We start from the raw sequence: 22,264 nt of genomic DNA on the forward strand, positions 1-22,264 counted from the left end.
CCCGTTTGCAAAATGAAGAGCAGAGTCAACGTAGGACCTATGTCTAGAATGGGCTTTGAGGTCATTGTCAGGTACCTCTGTTTCTTCTCTGTGATTTCCCCAGTGATTGCATGGAATCCAGTGTGTTCACTGTAGAAATTCCTGTCTTTTATGCTTAGAAGCTTATGAACTGAACACAGATATACTGAAGGCTAAAAGTCACTAAGAGTGGACAGACATTTGCCCAATCCCTCATTGTTTTTGTCTGAAATGGGAAGTTTTCAATACCAAAGCCATTTATCAGGTTGTTGTTGACTTTAATATAAAAATGTACATTTTCTAAGCAGTAAGAAGAATATCACTTAACTTTTATTTCCCTAACCCAACTTCCTTCTATTTTTTATTTCCCTAACCCAACTTCTGGCCAGAAGTTTTTTTTTCATAGGTCAGAGCTCTCATGGATGGAATGTACGAACACTGAAATTAAGTCATACACTATGGTGAAATTAAGCCATATACATATAATGTGATCACAAGGAAGTTTTTACTCAATTTTTCTGTGCCCTCAAATAAAATCTAGCTTGTAAAACCTCTGGGTAGCTTTTCTTAAAAAAGTGTTTTTTATTACCTTTAAGTGGTTGTACAAAGGAGTTACCATTCAACAAAGCAGTTTATGAATAATCACCCCTTGATCAATGTCACCCCTTTCACAATCTCACCCATCTTCCCAAACCACCCCTGCCCTCACTTTTCTTAATTTTCAGGTTATATATTAATTTCTTTTTGCCATTTAACCAAATAATTTATGTATACATCTTTCTCTGTATCATATCTTCAATATCTTCACTCCCCTTTTGACCCACCCTTCCCTTCTGGGTAGCTTTGGGTTGAAGAAATTTAGTGTATTATCAGAGAAGAGAGCTTGACTTCATCTATGAATGTGAGATTGAATCCATTCATGATAGCCACTTAGCTCTGTTGGCTCTCTGCTACTCCACTCATATATTGAAATAGTTGTTTCTAACAATCACCGCATTACTGAAGCCAGTAAAGGTATGACATAAAATGAGCTGAGATCTTGCGAATGAATAGCTTCAGGAAAATTCTGACTATTTCCAACTTTAAGATATCTAAAGCTGAATTGTAGAACAATAATAATGGTGGATACATGTCACCTCCTTCCTGAAGGGTCTATCTGTGCAAGTCTTCTTACCTTTCTAAATCTCCCTGGAGGACAGATTCTTTCTCCTATTCCAGAGTAACATCCACTGTTCTTGGATTTCTGGACCTGGGGCATCCAGGGATTCAGGCCTTTCTGCACAGTATATCACCTTGTCTTCCTGCTTCTCAGACTTTATGATTTCCTTCCCTGTCTAGAAAGGCAGACATACCTGAGGTGAAAGGAATCACTCAGCTTCAGTTATACTCTATCTTACACCAACATAGGGATTACCATCAGCAGTTCTAATAAGTCCCTGATTTCTGCCTTGGCAGGAACCTTGAAGGACTGAAAAACTGCATCTGGTCTTTACTTTCCCCGAGTATTAGTTCTCCCCTGCCCTCTTCTACGCCTGCCCCTGGCTTCCTCTGAGACTAGGTACTGAAGCTGGAAGCTTTAACCCCGAGCTTTCCTCTGTCTTCTGAATGCACAAGTGGAAAGGCAGGGGATTGGACGCACGTGCACACTGCTGTGACTGCCTGAGTGTGAACAGCATGGACATACCAATTTGTTAATGTGAGAATGCATATTTACAATTGAAGGGATTTTCTGTGCAGTTTTGAAGTGTACCGGTAATTCACATATGTGTACCTAAAAGGCATCAATAAAGGCATATATAAGGGGCTGGATTTGCATGTGTACAATATTCATATGTAGATGTTTGACTAATTATTTGCTTTAATGATACCTAATTTGTGGGATGTCTTCATTCTATGAGGTCATGGTTGCTGAAGACACATGCTTTGTGAAGTACAACTCTAGTTACACATGATAGTGTGAAACATCATAGCCATTGTGTGTTCACATAAGCATCTATACACAAGTACTGTGAGCTTCATGAGGTTGTTAGCAGCTTTTAGGTGCTGAAGTTCTCACTAAGTGGTTCCAAGGCCCTGACTTCTAAGGGAATGATTAACTAGAGAGGGAAAAGGAATTCTGATGAGGATCTGGTCATTTCTGATCTTTTCTGAAACTAGAAGGCCTTCCTCACTTAAGGTGAAGAGTTACAGCCTACAGCAAAACCCTCACATACCCAACCTGTAGGGGGTCTTCCTGGCTTCTCCTTACTTATTGTTTTCAGCACATACTGAATTTTAAAATTTGTTGATGAGATGTGAAAGAAACATGAGAAAGGAGCACTTAAAAGCAAAAAGAAAAGATTAATTTTCAGAATGTATAACGGTACGATTTCAGATTTGCCAGAGCTCAACATACATTTTTAGGGAAAAAAGACATAAAAACTGCCAAGGTTATCAAGTTTATAGTAATATACATATGGGAGATTGTGATCATACTCACAAAAGCGCCACTGTATTTTAATATCAGCACAGCAAAATCAGGTATATTATGTTTTTATGGAGATTCCAGTTTTTCAGAAACAATTTAAGGTGTTATAACTTTATACAATAGGAAGATATTGTGATTTAAAATTTTATTTTCCTCTTAAGTTGTAAATCTCAGCTATTTCAAGGGCAGAGACAGGAAGGAGGATAAATTCAAGCCTAGCCAAAGAAAAATATGAATAAGACTTCATTTCAACCAACAAGTCAAGCATTACATTTATAATCCTGGACACATGGAGGCATAAATAAGAGGATCATAGTCCAAGACGGCGAGGGCAGAAGTATGAGACCCCATTTGAAAACTTAGTAACTATAGTGAAAAGGACTGGAAATCATGGTTCAAGTGGTCAAATGCTTTGTTAAGTAGAAGGTCAAGTATAAACCCCAATACTGCCAAAATAAAATGTTTATCTGTTTGTCCTTTTACCTTAGTATAATAAAAGCAGAAGAAAATCCAGGTCCTTTTAATTTATTTTGTGCCTATTCCTTTTTCATTTAAGAGCCAGTGTAATTTTGTGTGAATAGTTCTGACTTTGTTTTACATCAGAGCCAAGTAGTAACTAAAGTAGAATCTTAATCTTCAGTGATTGAAGATCTAAGGCTCATTTAATTATGTCTCTGTAAGATTTTCTTTCCAAGTTTTCCACTTGGTGTTTTTGGTCATTGGAAATATAAGCAACTGATATATTCACTGTATATTATATTGGCTGATGATTCCTCTTTTTTGTCAAATGTACCTTTAGAGAAATATGAAACGTTTTAATGAGAATTTAAATAGTTTGTGTCATTGTTCTCATACTCAATACTCCAATTTAGGATTCTAAACCATTTTTTTCCTTAACTTCCTAATGCACCACATCTTACACCTCTCTTTTCCCCATGTAAGTGATGGGATATGTCCATTTTATTTTTTAAAAATATGCAACATGACTTTCATGAATACTTTCATAGTTTTCAGAAGTAGAGATACATTCAGAAGGAAAATATTTTAATTAGATCATTCTTATGTATCCATAGCAGTGTATTATAAGATACATGGCAAATTTATCTATCTATCTATCTATCTATCTATCTATCTATCTATCTATCTATCTATCTATCTATCTATCTATCTATCTATTTATTTATTTATTTGTGGGGCTTGAACTGTGGGCCTGGGCACTGTTCCTAAGCTCTTCAGCTCAAGGAAGGGGCTTGCTCTACCACTTGAGCCACAGCCCCACTTCCGGTTTTCTAGTGGTTACTTGGAGCTAAAAGTCTCATGTTCTTTCCTTTCTGGGCTGGCTTTGAACTGAGATTCTCAAATCGCAGCTTCTTGAGTAGCTAGGATTACAGGCATGAGCCACTGGCGCCCAGCAAAATTATAATTTAAATATCTATTATATTATTTTTACCTTTTCCTATATAAGAGCTGAACTAAAATAAAATGTGAGTTGTGGGGAAAAAAGAGTAAGTGTAGATTCTCAGAATTCAAGCCTATTCCAGATCTAAAAGTCAGAATTTTCATTTGAATAAGATTCTGTTATCTCATATACATCAGATTTTTAAACATTTATTTATCTTTATAAACAAGCAATCATACACCATTAGTGCAATAACAAATACAGTTTGCTTTTATCCAACTATGCAGCAAAATGAAAGATGAGAGATAATTTGAATTCAAGAGGAAACATAAAAATCTTGTCCAAAATAAATTAAGCAATAATTTGACATGACTATTGACAGTTATATTGGCATAAAAGGAAATAATGTTTTTCCTTTCATTTGGCACATTCAGTTTCCATATGAAAAAAACACCAAAGCACTCATGATTGCATATAGAAGAAGGGAAATACCAAGAAGTCTGGTTATTTTGGCAAAGTTGATTAATTTGTACATAAAAGTGAAATTTATTGGGATTAAAAATGCTGAATTTGCTTGTTATATTCTGATATCAATACAATTGTATTTTTTGTCTTTCAGGAAATACGAATGAAGAGTCAAAGCTACTTCAATGCCTGACACTGCTCATTTGAAATGAATGGTTGATGTCACTTAGTAATATAGGATTTTTTTTCTAGTCAAAGTGTATATTCTATGTTCTGTCTTAAAATGTTTATTTATTTGAATTGTGATTGAGTTACTTTTAATTTATTAATTTATTTATTGTGAAAATACTGTACAGAGGGGTTACAATTACACGGGCAAGGTAATGAGTACATTTCTTATCAAGCAGTGTTGCATCCTCCTTTGTTTCCCCTTACCATCCCCCCACCCTTGCCAAAGTTGTAAAGTTTGTTTTTTGACATAACATCTTATACATCTCATTGTTGCAATGGGTCCACCGGTATCCCTATTTAAACAATTTGTTTTTTCCCTTTCCCTCCACAAATTATACCAACATCAAATACAGTGAAAACAGGGGTTATACCGTGGGGGAGGGATATACAAAGCAACAAAGTTACTTTTAAAATTTGAATAAGTTGAACATAAGTATGAAATCACAGTTTTAAGACTACATGTCTATGGAAATAACACAGTGGAGCCACTTTGCACAATTAATATATGCTAATAAAAGGAGAGAGTCAGAAAGATGACTTGTCAGTTTATATATTTTTCCCAGGTAAACACTAAATATTATATAAATATATATTTACCTAAATAAACATAGGTAAACAAAAACTAATGAATGTTGGTGAGGCTGTGGAAAAGAAGAAACTCTTATACATTGTTGGTGGGAATGTAAATTAATCCAGCCATTATAGAGAACAGTGAATAGCATCCTCAATTTAGCATCAAAAATTTGGCTGGATTTATATCCAAAGGAAATGAAATCAGCATACCAAAGACATAGCTGCATGCCTCATGCTTATTGTAACACCATTCATAATAATTAAGATAGGGAATCGGCCTAGGTATCTATCAACAGATGATTAGATAAATGAAATGGGACACATGTACACAATGTTAATCAGCAATATGAATAAACTCGTCATTTACAGCAAAATGGATGGATTGAAGAACATTGTTATGGGAAATAAGGTACTCTGATAAGCAAATATCACATGTTCTCATAAGTTGAAGACAAATGAACATTGAAGGATGAATCCAGGGGACTTCTGGGGTATAAGAGTATAACAGGGAACAAAAACACAGGGAAAAAGATTAACTTTGGGTATTCCACAACACAGAGGAGGCTCTTGAAGGCTCTTAGTAAAAATTATTGGGACTGGAAAATGCTTATTATCACATTGCTCAGTGTACACTGTGGGCATCTATCAAATATCAAAGACTGTTAATATGCAACATCACTCCATGCTAATCAAGGAAAATTTGAAAAGTCATGGAAAAATAAAGTAATGAAAAGTGAGACTTGTTAGCATGCCGTTTGTTCTGCTTCAGTCTAGCGTGAGGAGCGTCCAGGGAAATCATGGTTGTCACATCCAGGGTAGAGTCCCAGAGGCATCTTGAAAGAAAGCTTGAGTATTATTCTGGGTTTCTTATAAGAAGGTCAGCTCCTTAGCTACCTGTGCACTTACGTGGCTGGGAAGCAAGTGGAGGAACACCTCTCCTTTGAGAGTCAGGTAAGATGCTAGGCCGACAAAGACCAAGTGCACAAGACAATGTTGAGGACTAAACTGGAGGGAGGAACAGAGTCAAGAAACAGAAATGGGGACTATACAGGCAGGTGCTGAGAAGCAAAAGACTGCAAATCAGAGACGAAGCCTAGAAATACTGAGACAAGAGCTTTAGGTAAGAGGCACACACTGAAGATTAGCGGAATCCAGGCAGCTATTAGCAAGAACTTAAAAAAAGTATTTAATTACAGAAGAAATAACAATGCCAGCTGTATCAAAGAAATGAGTAGCTTTTAAAATTGTAATTCTGTGTAACTGTAAATGTGGCAAGTTGTATTATTTCCCCTTCTCTCAGATATGAAATAAGACTTCTAAAATCCTTTTATTCAACATCAGCTCTATCTCTCTACACTCTCCCCATTCCCTTTTGGCCCTCTTAACAGCACAACCAGAAAGACATGTTTCAAACACATATTGATTATTTTTAAACTACCAGAGCAACAATTGGAAATAAAAGATCAACAATATTTTTTAAAGTCAAAGGTTTTTGTGCAATATGACTCTAGCAGAAAATCAGTTACTATCATCTAGTCATGAAGGAGCAAGAATTATTATGTTTATTGCCTGGCCAGAACAATTGCACATCTGAATGTCTACCATATTTCCTATGATAGATTCCCTGAACACAGACATCTGTATTTAGTACAATTACTTTCTAATTCCTTCCCTATCAAGCAAACCACAGCATATCCCTAAAACAGCAGCAGACACACAACACAACAGATACATGAGCTGCATCCTCAAAAGTCTGCCATTATTTCATCTGAGTTGAGACATAGCTTCGTGTTTAAAACTATTCCAAATGATTCATATATGCAGGCATGACTTACAAATACTGATCTACTCAACCAATTATATAGAATTATAGTGAGTTGGCAAAAATGTCTTGAAGTAAATAGGATAAAGCTCATGTATTCTGATGCTAGCTTCACCACAAGATGGCAAGGTAGATTAAATGTTCTTTGGAACATTTTTTTAAACCTTCTTACCCCTAATTTTGTTTACACATGTTTTTGCAATCATACTTGTGCTTAATGCAGTTTACTCTTCATATTTTATATAATAGCTTTGAGGTAATGTTAAGAAAGTCAGAAGTGTATTTATTTATTCTAATATCATTACAAGATTTGTTTAGCTCCTTTAAAATTTTAATCCAAATGAAAATATGCATAAAATAGGGATGTTTTAAAAAAATGATAGTCCAGCTAGACTTGTACCTCAGTGGTAAACCATGCAAGTAGCATGAGTGAAGCTCTGGGTTCAATCCCTAGCAGCAAAATATGTAAATGAATAAATGAATGAATGCAATGTTTGCTAATTGTGTCAACTTCATTTGTGATATGCATTTTTTCATGAGAGATACAAAATATGATGAACTATGATATTATCATATCTTCATCTCATTCTGAGAATTTTGAAAATGCTGTTCACATATTATAATAAATATTTTATAGCTTCACAAATAACTTTATTGATTCCAATAGCATCATATTAAATTTTGATATTAAATAATCAAAGGCATCTTCTCTTTTTTGTTGTTCTCCATATTATACTGTATGTATTTGCATGGCCATAGCATGGATGTAGTTTTAGGATCTGTCAGTCACTATCCATTAAAAAATTATTGAGTACTACTGATTAATGATGATTTGATTCCCTAAATGAGAGAATTCACATCTATTTCTTATGGAGGAAGAATCCTATCTCCTGGGAAAGAAGGAACTTAGGTTATCTAGCAATATTTTGCAGCTCTCCTATAGTTATGAAATACAAATTTTGGTGGTATCAATACATTTTTTAGTTTGTGAAAAATCTATTTTTATACAATTTTATTGGTTACTTTTATGGACAGGAAAAGCTACAGAGTTGTGGAGTTGAGTTTTCTATTTCGTTATGTTGGTAATTGTATTTGAAGAAATTAAAGTCTTTTCTTTTGGATGTTTGAGTGAAAAAAAATGAATTAAAACCTAAAACTATGTAAACATTTTATTTTCTTTTGGAAAATGACACACATTTTTCAATTTGTTTTTTTTATTTCCTAGTATTGTTGAACAGTAATTGTAATAGTAGATGTGGTAGCATGTCACTGAAAATGAAAATGTTATAAATAGATCTTTAGCAAACATGCTTCCTCTGAATTGATGGTAAGTACTCATTACAGAATTTTTATTTTTATTTTCATTTTAAATATTAAATACTTTAACCCAAATTATAATTGACTTGTATGAATTTTTCCATCTTTTAAGAAACTTGTATTTCTCCATGCTATTTTTGTACTTATACTATCAGTGTATTTCTTTTTATTTATTTATTTTTGTTGGTTGTGGGGCTTGAACTCAAGGCCTGGGTGCTGTTCCTGAGCCTCTTTGTGCTCAAAGCTAGCACTTTACCACTTGAGCTATGGCACAACTTATGGTTTTTAAGTGGTTAATTAGCTATAAGAGTCTCACAGGGACTTTTTTGCCTGGGTAGGCTTTGGACCGCAAACAGCCACCTGAGTAGCTAGTATTACAGGTGTGAGCCACTGGCACCTGGCTTGGTATATTTCTTAATATGAATAATTGTTTTCAATGATAGGACTAAGTTTATGACATGGTATGCAACATCTTTTTTTTTTTTAGTATTTATTTATTTGTAATTTTGAGAATTAAACTCAGAGTCTTGTGCATGCAAGGTGGGCACTTCACAATTGAGCTATCCCAGAAACATAACATTCTTTAAAAAGTTTTGTGTCTGAGTTAGTAACTTGCATTTGGCTTCATTCGTAATTTGATGAACACACTCTTATCTTTTTTATATCTTCTGGAATAGTGTTTTCATCTTTGCATCATGGACATTTGGGCCTCTACTTTGCTGTAGAAGTCTGTTGTGTATTTTAAGATGTGAAGCAACTTTTCGAGCTTCTCTTTCCTACACTCAGGACTCTCTTCCCAGCTATGACAACCAAAAATGACTTCAAGTATTTTTAAATGACTTCTGGGGAGGGTAGATTCTCTTTCTTATAAATGATTTTGGTAGATGAAAATACATTGCTTTTCCTTTTCCAATATTCCAGGAATGAGAATAACATTGTTTTCCAAGTCTTCCACCAGAATAACTCTTGGTGAAAGGGAGCTCATATCACTGACTCATGTTTATCTATTTCTGTCAGTGTGATTCCATTTTTTTTGGCTCACTGGACTAGCAATGGGCAGGGTAAGGCAAAACTAGATGATATCCATACATATGTAGATTCTACATGATTGTTGAGTCCTTATATGAAGAGAGGACTGTCTGATGATATTTAAAAGTCTCCAGTCTTCATTTCTTTTTATTTTATTTTTTTATTGTGAAAATACTGTACAGAGGGGTTACAATTACACTGGCAAGATAATGAGTACATTTCTTATCAAGCATTGTAGCCTCCTCCTTTGTTCCCTTTCCCATCCCTTCCCATCCTCCCCCCCCCCCGTCCCCCCATCCAATACTCCCCGCCTCCCCCTCCACCAAAGTTGTGAAGCTCATTTTCAACATAACAACTTGTACTTCTCATTGTTGCAACGGGTCCACCTGTATCCTTATTTAAACGACTTGTTTTTCCCTTCCCCTCCACAAATTATACCGACATCAAATACAGTGAAAGCAGGGGTTATACTGTGTGGGAGGGACATACAAAGCAACAAAGAAATAATCTTATAAATGAGTTAGAAACAATTGCATGAAAGAAAAAAAAACATTTGAATACATATCTTAGGGTTCATTTCCCTAACATCACCTTATCTGACCTTTTCTGCTTGACTCAGACATATACTAGATATTGCAAATAAGGGAAACCATGGGACCAATGTTTCTTTGGGCTTGGCTTACTTCACTTAATATAATTTTTTCCAAGTCAAAGAAATCATCTTATAAATATGTTAGAAACAATAGCAAGAAAGAAAAACCATTTGAATCCTTATCTTGGGGTTCATTTCACCTAACATCAACTTACCTGACCGTTTCTGCTTATCTCAGACATATACTAGTTATTGCAAATAAGGGAAACCATGGGGCCTATGTTTCTTTGGGCCTGGCTTACTTCACTTAATACAGTTTTTCTAAGTCTTTCCATTTCTATTGGAAAGCCCTTATTGACATAACTTGAGGAAGGGAGGAGATCCATTGTTCCCAGGGGACTAGGTATATGTTAATTCTTAGGAAGATCAACTGACACTAAAAAGAGTATGAGAATATAAATACAATGCGAATTCCCACCAGGGTGATAGAGCAGACTAGCTGTAGAAGCTTCAAAACTTGAAACCTTTCTATACTTGCTTTGGAATAAAGCAGCTAGAGAGGGGGATAACATTCTGGAGACTCACATTAACTATCTCTAGAGAAAGATTACATTTTCTTAGAAAAATACTGAAATGTATAGAGACCAAGCCTATGCCTTTTAGAAAACTGGAAGTAAAATTGTTTTGTAGATTGTCCAATGTGCAGGACGAAGCTACTTTTAGGTTGAAAAATTTATGGCTGCAAATGATGGTCTATAGGTGGGTAGGGATGTTGCATTTTCATGATGATCAAAATTGAAGAAACAATATGGTCAATGGTAATTCACATCTTCAGTTTACCTGACTTAAGTTGGGACCTTGTGGAAGAATGGCTTCTGACACAGAATTGTGCAATAGTCCCTTCTGAAAAAACATAAAATGGCACAGGCAGTGTGTCATTACATTTATTTATCACTGTGAATCTCACTCCCCGGAGAAGCTCATTCTGGTAGCTGTGCTGCGGGGCTGCTCTGGTATAGTGCTCCTTGAACTCTCAATCTTCCTGGCATGGCCTCTCAATGCTGAGATTACAGGCATTCATTACCCTGCCCAGGCTGGTATGGAGTTTTAAAAAGGTGAATGACTCAATTTGTCAGTGATACTGGCACTAGGACTATGATCAGTATTAGACTCAAACATCAGATGAATCTGAATTGGTTATCAATTTATAGCTAGACAGAGAAAAGCCAAGAGCACGGAGAAAGGAATAAGAATAGGTTGTGAAGGAAAGTAAGAGTTATGACTTCCAAACAGGAAAGCTTCCATTGCATGGAATATTGTGACTTCTTTTAGTATATACAAATGAGAGTTACATGTCTACAGAGAATTGATTACATTTGAAGGACTGAGACAAAATTGACACTGAACACTGCATACAAAATGTGCTCTCCTCATCTAGTCTTCTTCTGTCTCTTCATATGACATGGTTTATGACATGTCCACTAAGTCTTCATAGCTCTTAACCAAATCAACTTTGAATGTGTTTTTTTCAGCAGAGAGATAAGCTAGCTATTGTTTCCTTGGCTCTCCTTGACTGATTCTATTTCAATCACCATTAGCTATTTTCTTTGATCTGGATAAAACAGCCTCATGAAAAATGCTCAGGGATCCCCCAACAACAAATTCTCAAAGAAACAACTGCCCAATAAATAAATGGGCTACAGACTTAAAGAGAAACTTCTATGAAAAGGAAATAAGAATGGCCAATAGACACATGAAAAAATAAATGCTCAACTTCTCTAGCTATAAAAGAAATGCAACTCAAAACAACATTGAGATACCACCTCACCCCAGCTAGAATGGCTATAATCAAGAACTCTAATAACAACAGATGCTGGAGGGGATGTGGCCAGAAGGGAACCTTACTGCATTGTTGGTGGGAGTGTAAACATGTTCAACCACTTGGGAAAGCAGTATGGAGGTTTCTCAAAAGACTCTATATAGAGCTCCCCTATGACCCAGCAACCCCACTTTTGGGCATTTACTCAAAGGATCACAAACAAGGCCATACTAAAGCTACCTGCACAACTATGTTTATCCCAGCATTATTTATGATAGCTAAGATATGGAAGCAACCCAGATGCCCCTCAGTAGATGAGTGGATCAAGAAAATGTGGTATATATACACAAGGGAATTTTATGCCTCCATCAGAAAGAATGACATTGCCCCATTTGTTAGGAAATGGAAAGACTTGGAAAAAAATATATAAAGTGAAGTAAGCCAGGCCCAAAGAAACAAAGGTCCCATGGTTTCCCTAATTTGCAATAACTAGTATATGTCTAGGACAAGCAGAAAAGGTAAAAAAGCTATGTATATATGACCATATAAGATGATGTTAAGTGAAATGAACCCCAAGACAGGGACATAAGTGTTTTTGTTCTTTCTTGCCATTGTTTTTAATGTACTTATAGTGCACTAAGTGATTTTTTTGTTTCTTTTGTATGTTTTTCCCCCATGGTATAACCCCTGTTGTCACTGTATTTGATGTTGGTGCCCTGCATCTTGTATATACACTTTTCTGATTTGGGGAGGGGATGGGAAAAAACAAAATGCTTAAATAGGGATACAGGTTTACCCATTGTAACAATGAGATGTACAAGACACTATGTTGAAAACGAATTTTACAACTTGTGGGGAGGAGGGAGGGAGGACTTGGGGAGGTGGGGAGGGAAGGGATGGTAGGGGAAAACCAAAGGAGGAGGTAACAATGCTCGATAATGTACTCATTAACTTACTCATGTAACTGTAACCCTGTTGTACACTATTTTTACCATAAAAATGTATTTAGGGCTGGGAAGGTGGCTCAGTGGCAGAGTGCTTGCCTTGCATGCATGAGGCCCTGGGTTTGATTCCTCAGCACCACATAAGCAGAAAAATCCAGAAGTGCACTGTGGCTCAAGTGGTAGAGTGCTAGCCTTGGGCTGAATTGAAAGGGGTAAGAATTTTAAAAATATAGAAGAATACAGAGAATAACATTGATCTCTTCATGATGGGCAGTCTTAAGGTGTGTAGATTTGCATGTGTAGATTCATTTCCCCTTGGGAATAAACAATGTGAAACAATAGTCTGAAATTCCTTTTGGTCCAACATTCCAACCATATTCATCCATACTACTGTGACTGTGTATGTGTGCACATGAACATGTTTGTGATTTCATGTATGATTTTATAGTCTCAGCCCATATTTTTAAATAAATGATGAGACTAGAAATATTTTTATAATTTTAGGTGTATATGATCTCTATCACTTTTGGCTTTTCTTTTGGGCAAATATGATTTAAAACTATACTGGAAAACATTTAGAAACATAAAGAAGTTTACAGCTTTTACACCAATACGTCATCAGCCAAATTTAACTATGCCCTTTAGTTTGAAATATAAGTGCCATGAAGTATAAGTTAATATTCTGGCCTCCTTCAACCCTTACTCCTGTAACACTGTATTAGGTGGTAGTACCTGGCCACTCTACAGTCTTGATATTTGAACTCTTTTATGTTATAAAAGACTAGTTATTTTAATTAATATATAAATATCAAAAGCTATGGTTGAAGAAAGCATATTAAAACACTTTACTATTCTTAGTTTTAGTTATTTAGGAATATATCTGAGAAGAAGGATTTCTATAAAAATAGAGTTGAAGAATAGCATAAAGTCCTTAAATACTATGAAGAGCCTGTTTAAATGCACAGCACATTTTCTTTGTATAGAAAAAATAGAGTAAGCCGGGTGCTGGTGGCTCATGCCTATAATCCTAGCTACTTAAGAGGCTGAGATCTGAGGATCGAGGTTCAAAGCCAGCCCGGGCAGAAAAGTCCATAAGACTCTTATTCCAATAAAAACCACTAGAAAACTGGAAGTGGCATTGTGGCTCAAGTAGTAGAGCGCTTGCCTTGAGCTGAAGAGCTCAGGGACAGTGCCCGAGTCCAGAGTTCAAGCCCTATGACTGTCAAAAAAACAGAAAAAAGAAGAAAGAAAAAATAAGAGTATATTGTTTCTTGCCTCTTGTTTGTTTTGTTAATTTTCAGATAGTATGCCATTATATAACCCAGACTGGATTTAAACTCACTATGTAGTGCAGACTGGCTTCAAAATTGTGATCCCTCTGCTTTAGACTCCCAAGTGCTGAGATTATAGGTGTGCACTATAATGTCTGGCTTTCCTGTCCTATAAGTTGGAGCTATTAACCCTTAAGTAAACTTAGTTCTGCGTGGTGACTACAACTCAAAAGCATTTTTTTTTTGTTTATTGTTGGTGTCATTGTAGATCTGGAAGTGGCTAAACAAAAGACCTATTTATGATGCTTCTTCTCAATACCTCGAAGGTCGAAGTCTCCTCATTTCTGTTGATTGGGATCCCAGGTCTTGAATATATGCACATTTGGATCTCCATCCCTCTCTGCCTCATCTATGTAATGGCCATTCTGGGTAACTGCACCATCCTCTGTGTCATCAGCACAGAGCCTTCCCTGAAGGAGCCCATGTACTATTTCCTTTCCATGCTAGCTCTCTCTGACCTGGGTTTGTCTTTCTCCTCCATTCCTACTATGCTAAGAATCTTCTTATTCAATTCAACTGAGATTTCTGCGGATGCATGCATTGCCCAGGAATTCTTCATCCATGGGTTCACAGATATGGAGTCTTCGGTTCTTCTGATTATGTCCTTTGATCGATTTGTCGCCATTCGTTACCCTCTGAGATACAGCTCCATTCTCACCAGCTCTAGAGTTGGGCATATTGGACTGGTATTTACTGTTAAAAGCATTCTCCTAGTGCTTCCCCTTCCTTTTACTTTAAAGAGACTCAGATACTGTCATAAGAGACTATTATCTCATTCCTACTGCCTCCACCAGGATGTTATGAAGCTGGCCTGCTCTGACAACAGGGTTAACTTTTACTATGGGCTGTTTGTTGCACTCTGTATGATGTCAGATAGTGTGTTCATTGTGGTCTCCTATGTGTTCATCTTAAAGACTGTATTAGGTATTGCATCCCATGGGGAGCAACTCAAAGCTCTAAACACTTGCGTCTCCCACATCTGTGCTGTTCTCATCTTCTATGTGCCCATCATCACTCTGGCTGTCATGCATCGTTTTGCTAAGCATAAGTCCCCTTTAGCTATGATTCTTATAGCAGATGCTTTCTTGTTGGTTCCACCCTTGATGAATCCGATTGTATACTGTGTAAAAACTCGGCAGATTAGAGAGAAAGTCTTGGAAAAACTGGGCCTGAAGAGACAAAGGTTAAACACTCCATTTTCCCTGTAGTAAACTATGTTGAGAGCAAGATAATGTTGCTTCTAAAAGAGATTGTTCCATTATTTCAGTTTTTAATTTCAGTCAATCAAACCTATCTTTTTAAATTGTACTGAAAAAGAAGAGGCTATGTATGTCATAGAGGTTATATGAATTCTTTATTGTTTTTTGGATGATTGAAGACATTCCATTCTCAGGTAAAATAATGAAGAGTAAGAATATTGAAAACATTCTACAGAAGACTGTCACTAAGAGAAGCCTGTAAGATTCCAAAAGCACTTAATATCTCTGTATTGGACTCTTTATTGTACTCCTCATTGTGATTTTCATTAAACTCTACATGTCTGAGTTTGTCTGTGTCCATTCTCTACTCTACCACTCAAAGTGTGACTCACTGAGCAGCAGTGGCAATCATCAAGAAAGCTAGCAAAATTGTTGACTCCCAGTTTTCTGCTGCAAGCTTCTGAGTCAATCTGCATTCCAACAAAATCCCAGGCAATTATCACAGGCATTTGTGTTTGAGGAATCTGTCCCAGGGCTGTGTGAAAAGGGAGACAGAAAAGCTCTTAACATTTGTTCAATTCCATCCTTGGTGAAGTCAATTTGGGAAGAGGAAATTATAGAAGGGCGTTGGCTTTTGGCAACATTATAGCACAGATAAGGCTTCATTCTCCTGAATTAGTTGTCAATGGCCCATTTATATTGCCAACAGTACACATGTTTCTCTCACACCCACTCGATTGTGAATTCCCATAGAGCTATCACTGTGTATTATTCAACTTTAAACCCCTTGTCATAAAAGTAACTTGCCCATAGTGTTCTAGGTAGATGTGTGAAAATTTGTATTAGAAGAATAGTTTAAAAGCGAGTAAATGAGTGGCCAAAAAGGGTGTAATAAATATTGAGAATTCTAGAAGATTCTGGAACAAAGAAATATTTAAGTTGCCTTACCATCTAATAGGCAATGAAGTCCAGGATGAGTCCTGCCAGTTCTGCTGCTGTAAGTCAGTGTAGTTATCACCTGGATTTAACCCTACACTTTCTCTTCCTCACATTTCAAAGTAAGAAGTTAGCATTTCAGGGACTTTAGAAGGTTTGGTTGAGCGACAAAGAATCTTCCCTTGGGTCTGGCACCATTGGCTCATACATGTAATCCTAGCTACTCAGGGGACTAAGATCTGAGGATTGTGGTTCAAAGCCAGCCCAGGTAGAAAAGTCCTGTGAGATTCATATCTCTAATTCACCACCAGAAGCCCAGAAGTGTAGTTGTGGTTCAAGTGATAGAGTGCTAGCCTTAAGCAAGAAAGCACAGAGCCTGGGACTAGTACAGAGTGGGCAAGGGAAGGAATAACATAAAGATGTCCACTCTCTCCACTCCTCTTCAATATAGTACTGGAATTCCTAGCTAGATCAATAAGGTAAGAGTCAAACATAAAGGAAATCCAAATAGGGAAAGAAGATGTAAAACTCTCCCCCTTTGTAGATGACATGATCCTGTATTTAAAAAAAACCTCATAGAAAAGGAGGAGGCTGCAATGCTTGGTAAGAAATGTACACATTATCCTGCCCATGTAATTGTAACTCCTCTGTACAGTATGTTCACAAATAAAATAAAATTAAATTAAAAAAAAACCTCATAGATTCCTTTCCCAAGTTACTTGAGCTGATCTGGAACTTTGGTAAAGTAGCAGGGTATAAAATTAACAGGAACAGTGCAGGAGAATATTAATACCAAACTTGAATCTCTATTATAAAGCCGTAGTAATAATAACAGCTTTGGTACTGGCAAAAGACTAAGCCTGAGGACCAATGGAATAGAATTGAAGACACAGAAATGAACCCATAGACTCATAGTTACATAATATTTGATAAGGGAGCCAAAAACACAGGATGGAAGAAAGACAGCCTCTTCTGGAAGTGATATTGTCAGAATTGGCTATACACATGCAGAAAACTGAAGTCAGAAATTTATATATCATATTGCACCCGAATCAATTCCAGATGGATCATAGACCTTAATGTAAGACCAGATACTCTGATACTCTGAAAATATTACAGGAAGGGATAAGGGAAACACTAGGGCTCCTTGGCATGAGTCAAAACTTCCTAAGTAAAGATCCAGAAAACTCTCATCATTTTGTTATTCCTCTTTCCTTCTCAAAATCAGATAAGTATATATTCTTGTATAAGTATATATGTATATATACTTGTATAAGTATATACAAGACACAGTGTACCAAAATCTAAAACAGTGATAACAGGAGATAAACCAAAGGAAAAAAAATGAGAGGAAAAAGAATTAACTTCACACTGTACATAAAAACCTCTCCTTCCTTCCTTCCTTCCTTCCTTCCTTCCTTCCTTCCTTCCTTCTTTCCTTCCTTCCCTCCTTCCTTCCCCCTTCCTTCCCTCCTTCCTTCCTCCCTCCCTCCTTCTCTCTCTTCTCTCTCTCTTCTCTCTCTCTTCTTTCTTTCTTTCTTTCTCTTTCTTTCTTTCTTTCTTTCTTTCTTTCTTTCTTTCTTTCTTTCTTTCTTTCTTTCTTTCTTTCTTTCTTTCTTTCTTTCCTTCCTTCTATTTTGTACGGAGGATTGAACCAAGGATGTAGTACTTGCTAGGCAAGCACACGGCCCAGCAAAATGTCAGATCTTTACTTTTTTTTGTTGGTCATGGCTTGAACTCAGGGCCCGGGCATTGTCCTTGAGCTCTTTTGCTCAAGGCTAGCATTCTTCCACTTGGGGCCACAGTGCCATATCCTAGACTCTTATTTGCCAAAACAGGTCATGAGGACAAAATTGAACAGAAAAAGTCTTGTGCCCAAACTCAAAGACAAAATGAAAATAAGCCTATTGTTCTCATCCCACCCTCATTGATGTGGCCACTACCAGGAAATAAAGAATTGAGACAGTATTTTTTGTATATAATATATTTAATTATGCAGAATTATAACAACAAGCATGCCTTATCTTCAAAAATTTAAAAACAAAAGAATCAAAATAACCAGTTGTCTTCCTCTATTTGTTATTGGCTGAGTTCCCTGTCCTGTCTCTCAGTGGGAAATGCCTAAATGAAAGATTCACTGCATTGTCTTCATGTAATTCTTTATTTCTTATCAGGGTGCAACACAAGTGGAAAGCCCTCCATCCAGCTGGGCAGGATGCTTCTGTCTTCTTCTTCTGCTGTGCCTTCTGTCTGACACTTCCCCCTTTTCTCAGTTATGCAGGCAGAGATAGAGCGAGTGACTTAACAGCCAGAGAACAACAATAGCCTTGCACATGGAGACTTGTGGCAAGACCGAGAGTCCTTCAATGCACGGACATATAGAATACAACTATGGATGGCTTGCATCTATTTTCTTCAGCTTTTCTTAAACCCACCACAGGCACACTTCTAGGGAGAGGCAACTACAATAATGCCTAGGCACTTGTTTACCTAAATGGCTATTTCATGCATGGCAACCAATTCTCAGTGGTGGAAGCTTTGGCATGGGGAGCCTTCTCCAAGCAAACATGGAAGGACATCTCACTCACGGAGCACAGCCAACCTTCCTGGGCTGCATCCTCTTGAGTATCCTCTCTCTAATCTCCTTCATCTTGACACTGTATAGAATAGGATTTAACAGTGGAGGAAGCAGGAAGTGAATATAAGAGAGAAGCGTATGGGCAGGCTGAGGGAGGGGCAACTTGAGCCGGTTAATGAGTGCCAAGAGAACCATAGGCACATAGAAGAGCAGCACAGCAGACAGGTGGGCAGCACAAGTTTGACCAGCCTTCCAGCGATCCTCCCGGGACCCCACACCTTGCAGCACTCTGACAATCAGGCCATAGGAGAAGAAAATAAGCAATGGGTCTAATGCCATGGCCGACAGGACTACAACTAAGCTGTAAACTGTACCCCAAGCTCCTGGGCAGGCTAGGCGGGCTATATCTGGGTGTAGGCAGTAAGAATGGGTCAGTACCTGTGAGTGGCAGTAGGGCATGTGGGCCAGGAGGAATGGCAGGGGCAGATGGAGCCCCAGGCATCGAAAAAGAATGGCTAGGCCGATCTTGCTAGTGACCCCGTTGGTGAGGAGTGACGGGTATTGGAGAGGGCGGCAGATAGCCAGTGCCCTATCAAAGGCCATGGCAAGCAAGACTGAGGATTCCATGACAGAAAAGACATGGACAAAGAACATCTGCAAGAGGCAGGTAGAGGCAGGGATAGCACGAGCATCAGCAAAAGCCAAGCCCAGCAAGGTGGGCATCAGGGCTGAGGCCAAGCCAACATCAGACAGGCTAAGCAGGAAGAGGAAGAAGTACATTGGACGGTGCAGTGTGGGCTCCAGGACAATGATCCAGAGGACAGTACCATTGCCCACTGCAGAGATAAGGTAGACAGTGATGAGAGGTATTGTCCACCAGGATGGTGCAGCCGACAAGCCAGGCAAGCCCACCAGGAGGAAGGTAGGAGCCATTGGAGTGCTGATGTTGGAGGCTGTCTGGGTGGAGAGTGTTGACATCGTTCAGGGTCACACTTTGAACTCTGAAAACTAAAAAGTGAATTGCCAAGATTTACTTAATTTCATAACACATTGGTATAATGCTTTCCACAGTAGGCTGCATCTCCACTTTCCTGTCCTACACAAACAGATACCCAAGCCAGGCGTGGTAACACAGGCTATACTATGGACTCTCAGTAATTGGGATGTGGAGGCAGGAGGATTGGGAGTCTAAGGGCAGTCTAGGCTACATAGGGAGACTCTCTCAAAATAACTAGGCAAGCAAATAAACCACCCATCCCAACTAAACAATGTATGCCTAGTATCTATTTCCAGACTAGAGAGGAATTTTCTCAGTGTGACAAAGAGAGAAAGCTACAGTGAATCAGGGATGCTTATCTGTAAAAATCTAGTTCCTTTCTAGGGTTTGAAATTTAAGAAAAGGTACAACTTTTCCTATTTTTTTATTCTAAATCATACTAAAGGTTCTAGGTAATGCTTTAAAGAAAGAAATGTAAGCTTCTACTCTGGGAGGGAGAAATAATCTCTATGAATATAGGACATAAAACTTTATGTAGAAAATCCTGTTTAAAAACCTGATAAAACTAATCAAGGCATTAGTAAGGCCATAGGATAAAATAATGCCCACCTATAAACATAAATTGGATATCCATAATACAATAGGAATATGAAATGAGAAAACAAAATTGAGAAAATAATGTATTCATGATACCATTATAACTAAAAAGAACAATAACAAGAAAGAAAAAAAACATTGTTTGATGTTGGTATAATTTGTGGAGGGGAAGGGAAAAACACATTGTTTAAATAGGGATACAGGTGGACCCATTGCAACAATGAGATGTACAAGATGTTATGTCGAGAAATGAACTTTACAACGTTGGCGGGGGGGTGGGGGGGGAGGAAGGAGGGATTGGGAAGGGCTGGGAAGGGGAAACAAAGGAGGAGGCAACAATGTTTGATAAGAAATGCACTCATTACCTTGCCCATGTAATTGTAACCCCTCTGTACAGTATTTTCACAATAAAAAAAATAAAAAGAACAAGAGAATGTATACGGATAGTGCACAAATCATATCCTAAAAATTATAAAACAATGTCAAGGACTTAGAAACTTTAAAAAATGTAGACATTCTTCACTTATAGATTGGAAGATTTGATACAGATAAGGTATAAAGTATACCCAGATGAATCTTCCATGTTCAAAAGGTCCATAACAAAAGGTCAGCATGCTGTTTCATTGGAATCCAGAAGCTTAACCTAAAATTTTGATTAAAAAAAATCAAGAAACTTCACAATAACAGGCCAAAAACAGGCTGTTTGAAACGAAGCCATAAGTTAAAAATATCAATTAATGTGACAATGCTAAGTTAAAACAACTACTATGGAATATGGATAGCTTAAATACAGTTATAATAAAGAAGATAGGATAGATGCATGAAGGGAAACAGGGGAGAATTCAGCCATAAAAGTTCAATGCATATCTTACAGAATTTTAAAAAATGAAGGGAGCAGAGGGGTTGGGGGAGATGGTGAAGAATGATGACAGGAGTAACATCATTTAAGATGTATTCATAAACTGCTTTGTTGACCACAACTCCTTTGTACAACCACTTAAAGGTAATAAAATATGTTAACAATAAAAGAGATGATAGGATAGAAATCTCCATAATAGGAAAATATTTGAAGTTCAGATTACTAACAAAAAGTGTAGAATTTGGAACATTTAGAGAGTTACAATTAATTAGAAGAAATTTAAACTACAATCTTCCCCTATGTGAGCAATGATGCATATAAAACAAATACAAACAGTAACAACTGGATAATAAAATTAGTTTCAGTGGTTACAAGCAGAATACGTGTTTTCAAATATCAAACGGACTTTGTAATTCAAAGTGGCATTAAATGAAAACTTTGATAAAACTATCTGCTGGAACAGATATTAACTGACTACCTTGAATCCAAGCTGTCAAGATTATGAAATTGTGTAGTCCCTCAGGAGCAATTTGGTGGAATCTAATGAAGTAAATTGATTTGTTTTGGCAATTCTAGTTCCTGAATCATCTATTAGACAGTCTCTCACATGCATAAAGAGGCAAAGAAAAACACTGCAGTGTTCTGTGTAGGGGGACAATAATGTACCATGTGATTTTTTTGTTTCTTTGTATGTTCTTTGTATAACCCATGTTTTCACTGTATTTGATGTCAGTGCCCTGCATCTTGTATGTACACTTCTCTAATTTGGGGAGGGGAAGGGAAAAAAACAAAATGCTTAAATAGGGATACAGGTTGACCCATTGTGACAATGAAATGTATGAGACACTATGTTGAAAAATGAACTTTACAATTTAGGTGGAGGGAGGGTGGGGGAGTGAGGAGGGAGTGTAGTTGTGGAGGTGGGAAAGGAGGGGATGATAGTGGAAAAACAAAGGAGGAGGTAACAATGCTTGATAGGAAATGTACTCATTGCCTTGCTCATGTAACTGTAACCCCTCTGTACAGTATTTTCACAATAAAACCATTAAAATAAATAAAATAATAGCCATAGCCCATAGCAATTACAATGG

The 22,264-nt window shown here is 37.2% G+C and overlaps 2 protein-coding genes across 2 annotated transcripts; one reads left to right on the plus strand and one right to left on the minus strand.

Moving 5' to 3' along the window:
- Window positions 1-14,246: 14,246 nt before the first annotated feature.
- Window positions 14,247-15,215, plus strand: LOC138836574 (olfactory receptor 51A7-like). Its single transcript, XM_070035352.1, has one exon. The coding sequence runs from the start codon at window positions 14,247-14,249 to the stop codon at window positions 15,213-15,215; it is 969 nt and encodes a 322-aa protein (XP_069891453.1).
- Window positions 15,216-18,726: 3,511 nt separating this feature from the next.
- On the minus strand, window positions 18,727-19,698 carry Or51s1 (olfactory receptor family 51 subfamily S member 1). The gene has a single exon (XM_070035353.1). It carries the CDS (start codon window positions 19,696-19,698, stop codon window positions 18,727-18,729), a length of 972 nt encoding a protein of 323 aa, XP_069891454.1.
- Between the last annotated feature and the right edge of the window lie 2,566 nt (window positions 19,699-22,264).

The sequence above is a fragment of the Dipodomys merriami genome, unplaced genomic scaffold (assembly GCF_024711535.1).
Source record: "Dipodomys merriami isolate MVZ:Mamm:240054 unplaced genomic scaffold, mDipMer1.0.p SCAF_25, whole genome shotgun sequence".
Classification (NCBI taxonomy): Eukaryota; Metazoa; Chordata; class Mammalia; order Rodentia; family Heteromyidae; genus Dipodomys; species Dipodomys merriami.